Below are 15,936 nucleotides of genomic sequence, written 5' to 3'. Positions count from 1 at the left end.
TAAAAAGAAAAAAATTACGAACCAAAAGTTTCAATTTAGAAAGCTTGAACGCACCCTCCCCCCAAAAAAAAGAAAAAAATCCACCCTCCACCTCACCCCTTTATTCTCTAAGCAAGCTCAGTTTCCTGTATGTTTATGAATCGATGTGAAATTGGTCAAAAGGTGCAGACAAACAAGAATGTTGATAAGAGTACAAGTTTGAGAGTCCATCTGTGGCTGGCAATAGAAGAATATCACTGTTGTTTTAGAGTATTAGATAAAACAGATATTGGTTGAAGAAAATGCTGAATTGGATGTACAGGTTAAGGTAAATGAGAAACTAGAAACCAACTTCTCTTCTTTTCTAATGACCAAGAAATCCTTCAAAACTCAGGAATAATGGGCCCACCCCTCTACCTTTCTCCACTTACATACCAGGTTTAGTTCGCATGGTGCGTGGCTTGAACTTCCCCTCTACCTTTCTCCACTTGCATACCAGGTTTAGTTCGCATGGTGTGTGGCTTGAACTTCTTAAGTTACAAGTCCCTCAACTTTTGCCAGGGGTCAATTGAAAACCAACTTATATTTTTCTAAAGAAGAGAACAAATTTCTCCCATGCTATAGTGAGCATTGACATAGTGAAATGCTATTTGCTTCTCAGTATAGTAGTATTGGATTCACTCTTAATTTCCTTGGATCAGTTTCAGTTTTAAAAGGGAACATCTTAAACTACTAAATATCCTGAAATACCTAACTTGACAAGTATGCACTAAGGGTCCGAGTAGGACCCCACCACAAGGTATATTATACGCAGTCTTAGGCTGTATTCAAGTCTTGAACCCCTGACCTCTTGATCACATGACAGCAAATCTACCAGTTACTCCAAGCTCTCCCCTTCAATATCTTTATAACCATGTCCCCTTCAACACCTTGTAGGATCATGATACTCTATTGTTAACGTAACTAAGGACAAGTAATGTAATCTTCGCTTTTTTGAACCAAAATAATTTGCATTGCTCGTATAATACCCGAATATCTAAAATTCATTTGAACAGCTTCTAAAATTCGTTAAGTATTAGAGACACAATAATTTGTTCTATATTAGTTATACAACAACAGCTACAAAGCGAATTTCCGAAAATGTTGTATCAGTGATACATAACGAATTTCAAAAACTCGTGCTATTGTATATGTTTGATAATAAGGCCTCACAAACTATCGCTACTTCTAAAATTTCCCAAAAAAGAGAGTACTGTAAGTTACCTGGACTATTATGGGATACTACTTTATATGTACTCGTAATGGTGCATTTTTGAAGTAAAATATTAATTTCGACGGTGAACTTTCAGAATTTTTCAAACAATGTCAACCTTTTTCAACTTCGGTTGAAATATTTCCAATTACATATTCCACATGCAACAACAAAATATTAAAACAATGGCTACACAAATGTTATTATTTTGATAACCATGTGTCTCAACCAGCATTTTCGCACCTCAATACGAATGGTTACGCTATTATACTCATATCTGCAAAATTTATACTCCAATGTGGAAAAACAATTACTCACACCCCATCTCTGCAAAATTTATAAACAATTACTCACACCCCATCTCTGCAAAATTTATACTCATATCCGCATTTGGTACCTTGCAGATCTACAAGTAGGAACTAGAATGAGACACACTACTGCTTGTAGAAAGTGGGGTCATATAATCAAAACTTCAGAAACTAGCATTACTAGCATTACTGCTTGCAAAACAAAAAGATGGTTTTAAGCACACAACATAACTTATGAGGAAGGTTGGCTTCAAATTTCATAGCTAACTGTGCATCAATCTTTACAGAACGAGGGAGGAAGAACCATATGCCTCGGTTCTTCCTAGGAAACAATCATAATTCGAGTGCCAAAACTCTAATCCCAGCACTGAATCAAAACTATAATTTTATAACCTTGCACCAGCGAAGGGTAATCATTACCTTCTATGCATCATATTGGCAGGAGATCGAACACCTTTATCACTGCTAAAAGCATCATCAAATTCACTCCCATCAACACACACTGCGTTGTTATTGACACTCACTTCAGAACTAGCGTTGCTGCTTGTAGCAAGTGGGGAGTCGGATACACTCATTGTCCTCCTGCTGTTGGGTCCTGATCTTACACTGTACATGGATGATGCTGGAATATTAGTCATCGATGGACGCATATTACCAGAGATGCTTCGCCTTATATCCTGTTTGAAAGGAATGTTCTCAGTTAAGCAAAACCTTGACGTGAAATATGAACAAGAAGGATGACAAGGTGGGGAGCTTCGTAGAGTTCCCGTAAATCAAAGAGAACATATTTTATACTTTTAGTGAGCGCTAGAAAGTAAGAATTGTGAAATCTGGGAAAAAGTAGCATGAGTTTTCAAGTTGAAAATGGTATATGGAAATTGGAGTAGTGTTTGGACATGAATACAAATTGATGATGTTTTTGAATATTTGTGAGTGATTTGGAATGAAAATTGTGAAAACAGCCTTTTGGAGTTTTTCGAATTCCGGGGATTCGAATTCAAGTTGAATTCTGAAATATTATAACAATTCTATATCCAAACGGGCTCTTAAAAAGCGAAAACTATCCATAGTCAGGCTCTTAAAAGTTCTAAAAATGCTATAGATGCCTTCAAACTACAGAAACTTATCCCAAAAAGGAAGTCTTCATTCTGACGAGCACCATTTTGCATTTAACACAAAATGACAATTTCTAGAAATGCTGCCATAGGGAACACTCAGGACCAGATTCTCAAAAGCCTATCCAAGTGAATTTTGTGAATTATCTTTGTCTAAATAGGAGCATGAAATGAAATATACATACCATATGCCTCATAGCCATATCCAAGGATTTCTTTGACAATGTCCTTCCAAAACCTGTACTGTCAGGTGATGAAGAGTGCGCATATAAGTTATTACGGGGAGAATGTTTGTTATCTTGCTTTGCAGGAGGAGCCAGCTTCCGCATATTTATTACCCTTTCAACCATCTTAGTTCCAACCATAACAGGGCTTACATTATCATTAGCTTTAGCATGTAATCGACTCATAGCTGGAATCGGGACAGAGCTCCCACTGCTACGCACAACACCATTAGGAGGACGTCCTCTAGCTGGAGAGCAAGATTGTCGTCTTATCCTTCCATTTGTAACTGGCTCAATGGATGAAGATCTCACACTTGGTGCTCCAGGTCTACCCCTTGTAGCTGAAGTTGGCCTGTCAGATAGTGATGTCCGTAAATTGGGTGGAGCATCATAGGATAACCCTGGGATATCTGATGGCTTCCATGGTCTGGGTTTTACATTTGGAGAACTAGGACGTGAGGCTCCAGGATTTCTTGCCGTAGTGGTTGCTGGTGTAACTGAAGACGGAGATTTAATGGAAGGAGCAGTAGCATTAGCTGTATTGGACACTGAAGTAGGCCGACGAGTTGGTGTTGCTGCCCTTGATGTGGACTTTGATCCTGGAACAGATGCCCTGGTTGTGAGTGTTGAGGAGGTCCTGGTTGGCGTTGAGGACCTTGCACTAGACCTAGCTGTAGGTGTTGAAGATCTAGTAGGAACCGTGGACTTAGCAGCAGGCAAGGTTGAACGAGGAGTTGGTGTTGAAGACCTTGATGGCCGAGACGTGGTTGTGGTCGACATTGTTTTAGAAGTTGCTGTGGATGTCATTGCTTTGGATGCTGCAGTAGATGTGCGTCTAGATGCGGATGTCAAGGAGGATGTAGCACTTAATGTGGGTCGTCCAGTTGGAGTTGAAGGTCTTGATCCACCGGATGAAGATGGTCTTCGAAGACCTGAATTTGAAGTATTTAATCCAACAGCGGAAGCAGGCTGTCTAGATGATAAATTGCTTCTACCAGCGGGCTCAGGTTGGGGATTCGCTAACTGCATCCAGAATAACAAGTTGCATAGCAAATCAGTCCATGGTTCCCGACAAATTCAAGTCAAGACTGCCTAGCTGGAAGCTCCAACATTCCATCTGAAATTCCTAATTTTTAACTAGGGCAGGTGGTTAGGGGTGGACACTAGAACTGCAAAGGCAGTGCAAACTGAATTAATTCAGTTTTTCAGTTATGGTTCTTCGGACGGTTTTCAGTTCTAGTTTTTCAAACGTTCGGTTTTCAGTTTTAACCAACAGTGACAATGACCACTGCAGCTGCTGCTCAGTCGTGTTCAAGAGCAAAATCCCGTGGCTGCTGTTCTCCATAAGGAGATAGTTAATCAGTTAAATCATATATTACCAGCAAGAATCCTACTTGCCCGAGAAATTTGTCCTTTTAAGAAGCCATAGTCTCATTTTTTCATTTCCTATGACAAAAATAGGTCTTCTAAGGATTATATTGAAAATATACATAACAAAGAACTGTGTTAACTGTAGGGAATCATTTTCTTATGTTCTCATTTGTCATACATTTCACTAATGGCCAATATCGTCTAAGTTTTGAAGCTCGACGAAAAAAACTACGCAATATGAACATCAACGAGTACAACGAGGATGCAACCATTCTAAGAAGGGTTGCTAGCATGTATGCGACCAATTTGGTCATGTTTATGAATGAAAATACTTTTACTTGATAAAAAAAAAGAAGGGTTGCTAGCATACTAGGCTTATACAGAAGAACCGAACAGAACTGAACTGAAAGTCTGAACTAACTAGGGATCGGTATTCGGTATATACTATTGAAGAAAACAAAGACCAAGGAACCGAATACCCTTCCTTACAGGCTACAGGTGGTAGGCAAAATTCTGTATCTATTTATGTTTTAGGGGTGGGGAAAGATTGAAATGGTAATTCCACATGCTCATGAGAAACTTCAAAAAGGAAATGCACATGAGTATATCATATTATTTGCTTTAAGAAACTCAATAAGGTAAGTGTGATATATCAACAAAAATGAATTCGTTGTTAATAGCATTTGACTAAATAAGGGAGCCCGACCGGACCCACCTTGTGTGCAACTGTGCATGTGTGTTAAACTAAAAGACCAGCAAGGTCCTTCTTACCTGATTATAGAAATTTTCCTTTTATTTATGCTTCTTGCACCTCTCCACATCCTTTCTACTGGCTGGACGTGAAGTGGAAATAACTTGAACTCATTAAGATAACATTTAGTGTATTAAGCATATTATCATATATAGTCAACCTAATTACAGAAAATGAATTATTTCAGCAATCATTGAATTAGAAAAGTTCTAGTAAGTTCTTACTCTAGATCTCAATGCAGTTGGACGAGCTTTAGCAGTTCCCAGCTGACTCATCATTGTTTTTTCCGACTCCATCTCAAGTGAAGGAAAAAGAGGAGTACTGGGAGGTGTTAGAAGCCTGAAATGCAAAAATATATGAGACCCAAACATACAGATAAAAGACATAAGCAGAAATTTTGTTAATACTGAATGACGTATAAATGGAAAAAGATCATCCAAATATCAGAGGTCTCGAGAAGCCTTTTCTCTTCTATTTTGGGCTTTCCAATATGGGGTTTACTTTATATTTTTAATTGATAACATGTGTTTGCTGTACATTTTGTCATATGGAATTCATCAGTTTTATCAGTTGAACTTCAAAATATAAGTAAAAGCGAGCTCTATATGCTGAACATGTTCTTTGGCTATTCATGATGTTTGAATGAACATCAATTATTAAATGCCCTTCTGCCCCAAATAGTTTGGCACGATTACCTTCGAAGGAATGCAAATAGAGGAAAGACTAAACAGCAGAGCTGTGACGTAGCAAGACCGGAGGCTGTGACGTAAATACTGCAACGTGGTGCTTAAGATAACAAGTTTGTTTAATTGTCGGTTAGCTTGTTAGGTAGGAGTTAAATCGCAGATGTTTGTTATTAGTACACTTTGTAAAAGCTTAGCTGCACTCAATGGAGTCCCTGTAATTGTCACCAAATTCTGAAATTTGTCACTATCATTTTAGAAGTCGAACTGCTTTTCCTTTGACTATGATTCGTCAAATAAGTTCAAATTATTTACACCACAAAAACAAGTGATCTGTACCTTTATGTAGTTTCCAAATATGTAATTTTAATTTCTAAACAATTAAAACTCAATATCTGAATTTACACAAAATTTAGACGGGTTGGCTCATGTACTACAACCCAAGCCATTTTTTTGGTAATTAGGAACAACTATTTGTCATTGACACAAATTAGAATGGCCATCACCAAAAGTTTATTTATACTCAACTTCTTACTTTGAGAGTTCATATAAAGTAAAACAGTATATCATGGGTATTTCCTGGAAGCATGCCGGACAAATTTGACAAACCATAGTCAAGTTTTGAAAGACACATTCTCCAACAGAGTTCTATTTCTACTAACTTCTAAATTTGGACTCTCATGTTAATTTGTTGGACACCAATACGGTATTTACCTAAGTTTCTTTTTTTTCTACAGTGTACAGAAGAATGAGTAAAATAAATAAATTGGTCCTTCCGTAAAAGAGACCCGAGAGAAGACAAAATTCAAAGCCCTTTTATTTGAGGGTGTCCTAAATCAGAAAAAGAGGAGAAAACATTGTATACGGTTTAGAAATTTAACACGGTGCTTTTACATTTCTTTGCATCGCAAACTATTGTAGTTGTTTTTCAATCTTGATTAAGAAATTCAATTACTTGAATCTGCCAGAGTCACATTAGGGAAGCATGCTCCATAAATTTGATGAGTAACTTCTTAATGTTACCTTTCTTTGCAGATATAAGCAAATTTTACATACAACATAATAAATTAACTTTTTAACCCCCCCCCCCCCCCCCAACCCAAACAACCCCTCCCTCCATAAAAAAAACTCCACCCTTCCCTGAAGGGAAACAAGGATTTTTCCACTTCGTCCTTCCTTAGGGGCTCGAATGACCAACCTAATAGTTTGAGATGGAATGGCTTTGCCACAAGCACCCTCACTTGTCAATACAAAAATACTATAACCACTTATCCCCTTATTGCTTTTGCCCCCTTATTTTCACAATTTTGTGTTTTCTATGTACGACACTACTACTTAGGGTACTAGGCCTCTGATATTGGGAAATTATGTCTGTTCAAAAAATAAGTAACGCGGTCTGCGGAAGATAATTTAGCAGAGATGTACGTTAATAATGTAAAAGTTATCATTGCATTACCCAGAGAGAACAGTAAAAAGATGAAGATTGAACATGAAGACGTGACACAATAGTAATGTAGGTACATGACACAGACATTTCACTTGATTAAGGAATTTATGACAATTCAACCTACCCAACTAAAAAACATAATTAACGGAAGAAGAAAAGTCGCCGTCAGTACATGATCAAGAAGAAAGGAAAAATGAAGAAATTACCATTCGTAATCATTTTTATCATTGTCAGCATTGAGGAAATCATCAGCACCATTCTTCCTCACGGCATTGGTTGATCCAATATTGAATATAGGCGAACTTCCTGCTCTTGATTCTACAAGGGACAAAGAATAAATGCCAACACTTAATCAGCTTAGTTTATGAAGCAGTGTTCGGTGGAAAGTAGTATTCAGGTAGAAGGCTAGTGGTATTTAGTTTCGCGCTTGTCTCTCCGGCTAGTAGTATTAGTATTATTTTCGATAATTTTATTATTTTACTGTTTCCGTATTTCCCACTCTTAGCTTTCTCAATGACAATAACAAAAAATTGACAATTGGTAACTTAAGTAAATATATATAATTTTAAAAAAAAAAAGGAGCAGCACGGTGCACTAAAGCCCCCGCTATGCACCACAAAGGTGTATCAAACGCAGCCTTACCTTGCACTTCCACCCGAGGTTGTTTCCAATGCTTGAACCCGTGACCTCCTAGCCACATGGCAGCAACTTTACCAGTTACTCCAAGGCTCCTCCTTCCACGTAAATAAATATAGAATACACAAAATCTCGCGAAAAGATTTCATTTATGAATTGTTCATTCTATTACTATATTTTGTCTCATATGCCTCTATTTTATTAATATCCTGCTTATGTCTTCACAAATATCATGTTTTTTCTTTCTTTGAGTCGAGGGGTCAATCGGAAACAGCCTCTCGACGTGTCAAGCTAGGGGTAAGGTCTGCGTCAACTCTACCTCCCCAAACCTCACTTGTAGGACTATAATGCGTATGTTTTTGTTGTTGTCGTACAACAGAAAACCCAAATACACCACAAATCAAACACACTATAATATTCTTACGCCTCTACAAATATATATCATTAAAGCTCCTGCTACGCACAAGGTCCGGGAAAGGACTAGACAACGAGGGTCTATTACACAACTGTTTCCACGACTCAAACCCGTAACCTCCTAGTCACACGACAACTACTTTACCAATTACTACCTCTACCATATACTCTAAGGCTCCCCCTTCCACGTAAATAAATAGAGAATACACAAAATCTAACTTTACCATATACTCTAAGGCAGAGGCGGATCTAGAATTTAAAGGTTGTGGGTTCCCAACTTATAATTTTTACCACTAGATCAATAACACACTTTGTTTATGGGTTCCCAACTTATAATTCTTATATATTTACTAGTTTTTTCAATATAAATTCAAGAACCGGACGAAAGTTATGGGTTCCCGAGAACCCGCACTTTATGTTGTGCATCCGCCCCTGCTCTAAGGCTCCCCCTTCCACATAAATAAATATAGAATACACAAAATCTCGCGGAGAGATTTCTTTTTATGAATTGCTCAGTCTATTACTATATTTTGTCTCGTATGCCTCTATTTTATTAATATCCATCTTATGTCTTCATAAATATCATGCTTTTGCTTTCTTTGAGCCGAGTGGTCACTCGGAAACAGCCTCTCAACGTGCCAAGCTAGGGGTAAGATCTGCGTACACTCTACCTCCCCAAACCTCACTTGTAGGACTATACCGCGTATGTTTTTGTTGTTGTCGTAAAATGGAAAACCTAAATACACCACAAATCAAACACACTGTAGTATTCTTATGCCTCTACAAATATATTTATCATTAACGCTCCCGCTATGCACAGGATCCGGGAAAGGACTAGACCACAAGGGTCTATTACACACAACCTCACTCTGCATTTTTTCAAGAGGTTGTTTCCACGACTCGAACCCCTAACCTCCTAGTCACACGACAACAACTTTACCAATTGCTATACCACCTCTACCATACCCACATATATCAAACAAAACGCAAACTCACACCATAATCTCAACAACAAACACAATAAATATACGAACGGAAAGAAAAAACATCAATTCAAATACAAACTTAGGATTTTTCTCACCAAGCGGAGCATCAAATTCATCGCCATTCTGAAAAAGCAGAAGATCGTTCCTCTCCTTCTCCCTTCTTCGCATTTCCAAAAACAAACCTAACTCCTCCTCTTTCTCTTTCTCCTTCTCCTTCATTACTGAATTCCTTAAACTCCCCATTTTCTCCTTTAACTCCCTCAATGCCGCAGACGATTCCTCCACCCTAAAACTCCTATTCATAGCTCCAAAAATAACCTAAAACCTCTTAACTCATCAACTGAAAAAGCTTACAAAAATTCAATTACCAGATTTTTCTCCAAATTACTAAGGAAACACTTTTTCTCACAATAATACTAAAATCAAAATTTAATTTTTTATTTCAAAAAAAAAAAAATCTAAAACCCCTTAATCAATCAACTGAAAAAAAAAAATGGCCAAAATTTAATTGCCAGATTTTTCTGCAATTTTTACAAATGCATAAAAAAAAGAACTTTTTCGCACTTATTATATAAACATCTTCGTGAACTTCAACGAGCACAGATGTAAAATATGAAAAACCTAAAATCTTAATCCATCAACTGAAAAAAAAAATCCACCAAAATTTAATTGCTAGATTTTTCGGCAAAGTTCATATAACGAAAGCACTTTTTCGCACTCATAATATAAACATCTCCATGAAAATCAACAAAAATGCTAAAACCCAGATATAAAAATATTTAAAAAATTAAAAAAAAAAACTTATACTGGAAAAAAATTAAACAAACATAAATTCCCAGGTTTTTCTGCAAAGTTAGTAAAACGAAAGCACTTTTTCGCACTGATTATATAAACATCTTCATGAACTTCAACAAAGCACAGTAATGCTAAAAACCCAGATGCAAAAAGTAAGTTGAAAAAATAACAGAAAATTATGAGAGAGCTTAATGAAACTGAAATTGTAGAGACAAAGAATGGGGGTTAAATATTAGAGAGAGAAATCAAAAGGGATATTGATATGAAGATCATGAAAGAGAAAGAGGGAAAATTTGGGAGCTGAAAATGTTACTTATGGGAAGAATGAGGGGTAAAAATGAATATTAGAAAAAGTTTTGGGGTTTGGTTGCTTTTTTTTTTCTTTTTTTTTTGGGAATTAGATAATTGAGAGGGCAAGTCACGAGTGTGGGGCAATGAACCAAAAAAGAATTTGGGGTATCATGGATGATATATTTTGTTCTGATGTCTCAAATTTAATTTAATTATAAAAAAAATTATTTTGAATTTTAAATTAATTTAAATTTTAAATTAATTTTAATTTTATTTGAAATAATTGATAAGATTGTTGTCACATAATTAAAAAATTATAGATTTAAGTCGTAAAAATAATTTTTATAGGCTCAGATCCTTATTATTAGATCTTCTTACAAACTTTACATATATCAAAAACTTTGATATATCGAACTAATTTTCTTTTATAAAAAATATCTTTCTCTTAAATAGGTCTTAACGACATAAATATGAATTAATTAGGTTTTAATATAAATATTATGGGAATTAAAAAGAGAACAATGATCATGAGTGTGGAGGCACCAAAGTCGTGTTGTGATGAATAAGATATGTTTATCATTAATTTGAGGTTTTGAATTTAATTTGAAAGATAAATAAAATTTATTTAAAAATAATTTTTTAAAAAAAAATTAATATTATATAATATGAATTTAAAATAATTCAGTTCTAGTACGAATATCATAAACAATAAAAGGAAAAACAAAAAAAAAATAGTGATGAGTGTGGGGCATGTTTAATGCAACTAACACATCTTCCTTTTTGATGTTTTCTTCACTTGAGGGGTACGTTATCAGAATTCCAATGGTTGTTGTGGGGAATTACGAAAATAGCCCCACTTCATAAATATTACAAATGTTTGTTTATTTAATAAAAATATATTTATGAAATTTCACTTTTTGCCTTGTTGTGAGGGAAAAAGAAGTTATGGTGGTTAGTTGTCTTCAAAAAGTTCAAATGAAGATATCATTTCATTTTAGAGGGTAGGAAAATAGGTAATTCTATTTATAAAAGTATGATATATAAATGGTAGAAAAGAGTTTGATCCAATTAATTCAAGTTCAAGATCAATTAAAAGAGCTACATACAGTAGGAATAGTGAAAGATCAGATCTTCTTTCACCAATTATAGCTAGTATGTATATACCAATTCTTTTAGATTTATAATAAACTTTAGTTTAAGCAAATTATAGTTGATTATATATTTTTTATTAAACATACTCTGGTATCTAAACTCCATTTTATTTCATATGACACAAATTTATATCAATTTATTTGAAATATTTATGATTTTTAAGTTTAAAATAATACCATTATTAATTTATGTATTTTAGTTAAACTACAAATATGAAATGAAGGGAGTGTTATTATGAAATTTTAGTTTTTCAAACACTAAATATTGTTTACATTCTTTTTGGCATATAAGATTTTAATGTCGTCTAAGAACTCATATCAAACATTTGGCCTAACCTAAACAAGTTAATATGATTAAGCATAATAGAGTAATACTTTATAGGATAATCTTTTTACCTGTGCAATAGACGATTATGTACACATCACCCTCCATACTCTACTTGTAAAAATATATTAGATATATTATTATTGTTGTTATTATTTACAAACATCAATTTTGCATAAATTTATATGATACTCATTTTTAATATTATTTTGACAATATTTAACATTACTCCACTAACAATATTATTTGTAATTGCTTTTACAACATTTAAAATTTTTTGAATTCATTAAATGTTTATATTTTTACTTATTATAAATATACAAGTCGATAGCCTTATCTGACTGCTTTTGCTCTTACTGTTCATTTTTGTAAGACCCTAAAAATTTTAATGATTTTATTTTGAACCCTTTCTTCAGTTTAGCGATGGATTTTGACTTGAATCATAGTAAGGGATGGTAACGGGATCATCAGGGAGAGTTTTGAAAAGTGTTCAAGATCATTTTGGGATTCCGAATCAGTGAAGGTCCGCGTTAGCGGCGTGCCACGTCCTGGGCGCGCTACGATAAGAGTGTGGCATGCCCGTGGCTGGCGCGATAAGGGTATGCCACACCCAAGGGCACAAAAACGTCAATTTTTAATTATTACTCTTTCAATTTCGGGCTAGAATTATTTGGTCTTTTACCCATTAAACGACCTTCTAAGTATATTAAACATCATTCTTACCCCCATAGTTCAGAATTAATAACGTATTTCTTCTCCCAAAATCCTCACGAGCAAAGTAGGAATTTTCCATCAAGGATTGAGGCTCAAACTCAAGCTCTCCTCATCAAAAAGGCATGTTGGACATTTCCTGATTTTTAATTATTTTTAAATTGTGAAATTTACTTGATATTATCATGTTTTAATGGTTGTTTAAAACTACGGTTGAGGATTTAGGTTGTTATATACTTGCATTGATTTTTCTTGTCTTAATAGTTTCTCCATAATTTAAATGGTGGATTGTAAACTGACATTTGTCTTATGATAAGGGTGGAATTGATGATATGATTTCATAATGTATATGGCTTTTGCATAATAAAAATATGATCCTCAACCTATTGCATAAATTGGATTTAAAAAGGGGGATGTTATGGTGTTTAACTCATCTTTTGAAACATTGTATGACATAAATGAAAAAATGGTCTATATTGACTTTGGGAATTGAAATTTGGAGTTTAAATGGCTAAATGAAAATGGTATGACATTATATGAATGGTATGTAAGTCTTGGTATGACGATACCAATTTAAGAATGCCTTAATGGAAAACTCCACAAATAATGATATGTGAAAATATTTTAATTAGGTTTAAAGGAAATTGTGTAGTTTCACCAAGGAAGTGTAGTCCCGGGGACCAACACTGAAAATCACGTTTGCCGATATTGGGAGAGGTCTTGTCCTGAAATATCTATGGATGACCACCGTATGCTTGCTTCGCGCAATTATATACAGTTATTCTATTGGGAGGTTATTTTCTATTAGTGACCTTAGCCTATTCCTCAATCCATGCGGCTAACATGGACTAGGGCCCTATCGGTATGGAGAATCGGATCCATATAGCCCGTGGGTGCCTGGAGGTCGGTGTAAGCTACATAGTTCAAGATTAAATTTTAAATGGTCATGTTTCATGTTCATTGCCCCCTACTCGGACATTATTTTATCTTGATGGTTGGTGAGCATATGTTTTATGACTGTTTTTCTTGTAAATTTTATTTTATCCCTTTTCTTGAATTGCATGCTAGTACTCGCCATATTGACCGTCCCTGGATGCTACATCATTTCATAATATAGGTTTGGAGTCCTCTTCTTGTGACCCTGTGCAGCGTTAGGTGATTTGGTATTCCTATTGGATAGCTGGTGAGGTGGTGAGTCCTCCATTATTCGAAATGCCATGTTTCCTTTTAGTCTTTTTACTAATTCGGTACCTTTGATTTTCTTCTTACATAGTCGGGGTCATGTCTCGACTTGGTTGGTATTCCATGATTAGAGGCTTTGTAGACAATGTTGAGTTGTTACTTTGTTGATTCAAATTTTAACTTACAAACTTAATTCTTTGGTTTAATAAATTTCTTTCATTCTATTGGTCAGCTTCCAAAATTTTTCATTATTACAATGCTCATAAGGTAAGGCTAAGGGGGCATCTCAGGCCTTGATAGTTTAGGATACCCGTCACGGTTAGGGGCCTGATTCGGATCATGATAAGTACCTCATATCTTTTTCTGGGCATCTGAAGATTCAATCATGGTTTTATTTTGATATTCGATAATAATAATAATAATAATAATAATAATAATAATAATAATAATAATAATAAGTCTAGATTTCTGGCTCAATGATCATTTATTAGAAGTAAATGTATTTATCCAGTTGAGGCCTTCTTGATTAATTTAGATAAAACGATTCCTGCAACACAACTCAAAATATGCCTAAAGTTTTTAGCTTTAATAATTCTAGACCGAGTGAAAGGGTTTATCTCAAGCACCTATCAAGATTTTTGAGTAGCTCTAATCCACCGGAGCAGCTACAATTGCTTCAATTGGAGTTGTGACAATTGTTTTAGCGGGCGACAACAGTTCTCCTATGACAAATTGAAAACATCAAAGTAGAAATGGCGTATAGATAAGAAGGTGACACTCAGTTCATACCTTTTAACTTTGATCATTGACAAGGTATCCATAAATAAATATATAAAGTTGTCTATAAATGTAAACCTTATAAAGTCAGCGAAGCTAAGGTTTCGCATGTGTTATATCCTTTAACACTGTATGACTTTTTCCTTCTATTTCTTTTTAGTAGTAAGCAAAATCATAAGAAAAGACAAAGAGTACATGAGATAACCATAATGGATGCCCCTCCTAGTAGCTCTGGATCGAGAGATTTAAGTTTTTTTTTTTTTTTTTTGCAGGATTTCAGAATTCCTTATCAGGGTCCAAATGACAGAAGGCATGATTTTGGATACCTCAATTTGATTTGTTGATTGTTTCTTTGGTTGATTGATTCTTGAAGATAAACATATAGAAAATATGTTTTGTTTTGCACTTTTTTCGGGTTTTTTCATCATTTATGATTATGAAAATGGAATGAGGAAAAGTGAAGTCAAGTCTGATTTACGCCACCTCAGCAACTGAGACTCTCTAACTTCTTTGCCAAATAGAAAGCGGCTTCATAGAGAACTTCTAGATATCAAGGATATGAAAAGTAATATGAAGTAAAGAAGAAAAGATTATTTTCTTTACCAATCATACGCAGATCCAATCATGATCAAATGAGCATGTTAAGTTTGCCCAATCAAATGGTGTTAAATAATATAAATTAAAATAATTAATTAATTTTTGTAACTAATAATAGGGGGCTATCAAGGAAGATGTAAGTTGAAAAAAGAACATAAAATTGGTTCTATTTTTTCCTTTTTTGGTACATAAAGACAATCGATTTCTTATGCTAGAATTTTATCATTAACTCTCAAATTTGAGTGCAAAGTTGTACAAAGAATTCTCACATCTGATTTTGTCTTCTATGTATTATTTTTCTTGTAATCAATTAGAATATGGAAAAGGGCCTAAAATATCCTTCACCTATTGAAAATGGAGCAAAAATGTTCTCCATCCACCTTTTGGCTCTATAATACCCTTCACATCCACCTTTGAGCTCCAAAATGCCCTTCACATCTATCTTTGGACTCTAAAATATCCTTTATTTAACATTTTCAATATTAAATAAATAAAAAAAAATATATCATGAATGAAGTGGCATATTTTCATTGGTCTGCATTTTTCTAATTAAAAAAAATTAAAAATCCTAACTCACAATGTTTGAATATTTCTTATACCTAGATTGTTTGGATAACCTAATCTTTAATGTTTTTAACTTTGCCTATTTTTTTTAAAGGAACGCAACAGAAAATAATCTTATGTTGAATGATTGCAGGTAGGGGAACCATGGGATTGATCATGTGCAAATTGTCGTCGACCACAAATTGCCTATGCACAAGCTGGAAATATAGTTGAGCAAATTGTAGGAGCAAACAGAACAGTAAAACCTTAATTAGCACAACCCAAATCGTTTAGATAATTTTGCACTAGACTTTTTAATTGTAATCCATATCATAATTAACTTTAGGTTACACCATCCAATGGAGAGAAGCTGACGATAAATAAGTATGAGAACACAC

General features: G+C 34.7%; 1 protein-coding gene across 2 annotated transcripts; it reads right to left on the bottom strand.

Annotated features, from left to right (window-relative positions):
- Nucleotides 1-1,692: 1,692 nt before the first annotated feature.
- LOC107871083 (endochitinase A) lies at nt 1,693-10,397 on the bottom strand. Of its 2 annotated transcripts, XM_016717879.2 has the most exons (6): nt 9,262-10,270; nt 7,773-7,820; nt 7,337-7,448; nt 5,225-5,339; nt 2,840-3,901; nt 1,693-2,216 (listed from the first exon to the last, which is right to left on the bottom strand). In XM_016717879.2, the coding sequence occupies exons 1-6, from the start codon at nt 9,467-9,469 to the stop codon at nt 1,956-1,958; spliced, it is 1,806 nt and encodes a 601-aa protein (XP_016573365.1). In that variant the 5' UTR covers nt 9,470-10,270; the 3' UTR covers nt 1,693-1,955. The 2 variants fall into 2 exon arrangements, with proteins under 2 accessions (XP_016573365.1, XP_016573366.1); XM_016717880.2 differs by lacking the exon at nt 7,773-7,820 and having other exon boundaries at nt 9,262-10,397.
- Nucleotides 10,398-15,936: the final 5,539 nt, after the last annotated feature.

This window comes from Capsicum annuum, chromosome 5 (assembly GCF_002878395.1).
Source record: "Capsicum annuum cultivar UCD-10X-F1 chromosome 5, UCD10Xv1.1, whole genome shotgun sequence".
Taxonomy (NCBI): domain Eukaryota; kingdom Viridiplantae; phylum Streptophyta; class Magnoliopsida; order Solanales; family Solanaceae; genus Capsicum; species Capsicum annuum.
The sequence above is the reverse complement of the archived record's forward strand: the minus strand, read 5'-3'. Positions and strand labels throughout refer to the sequence as shown.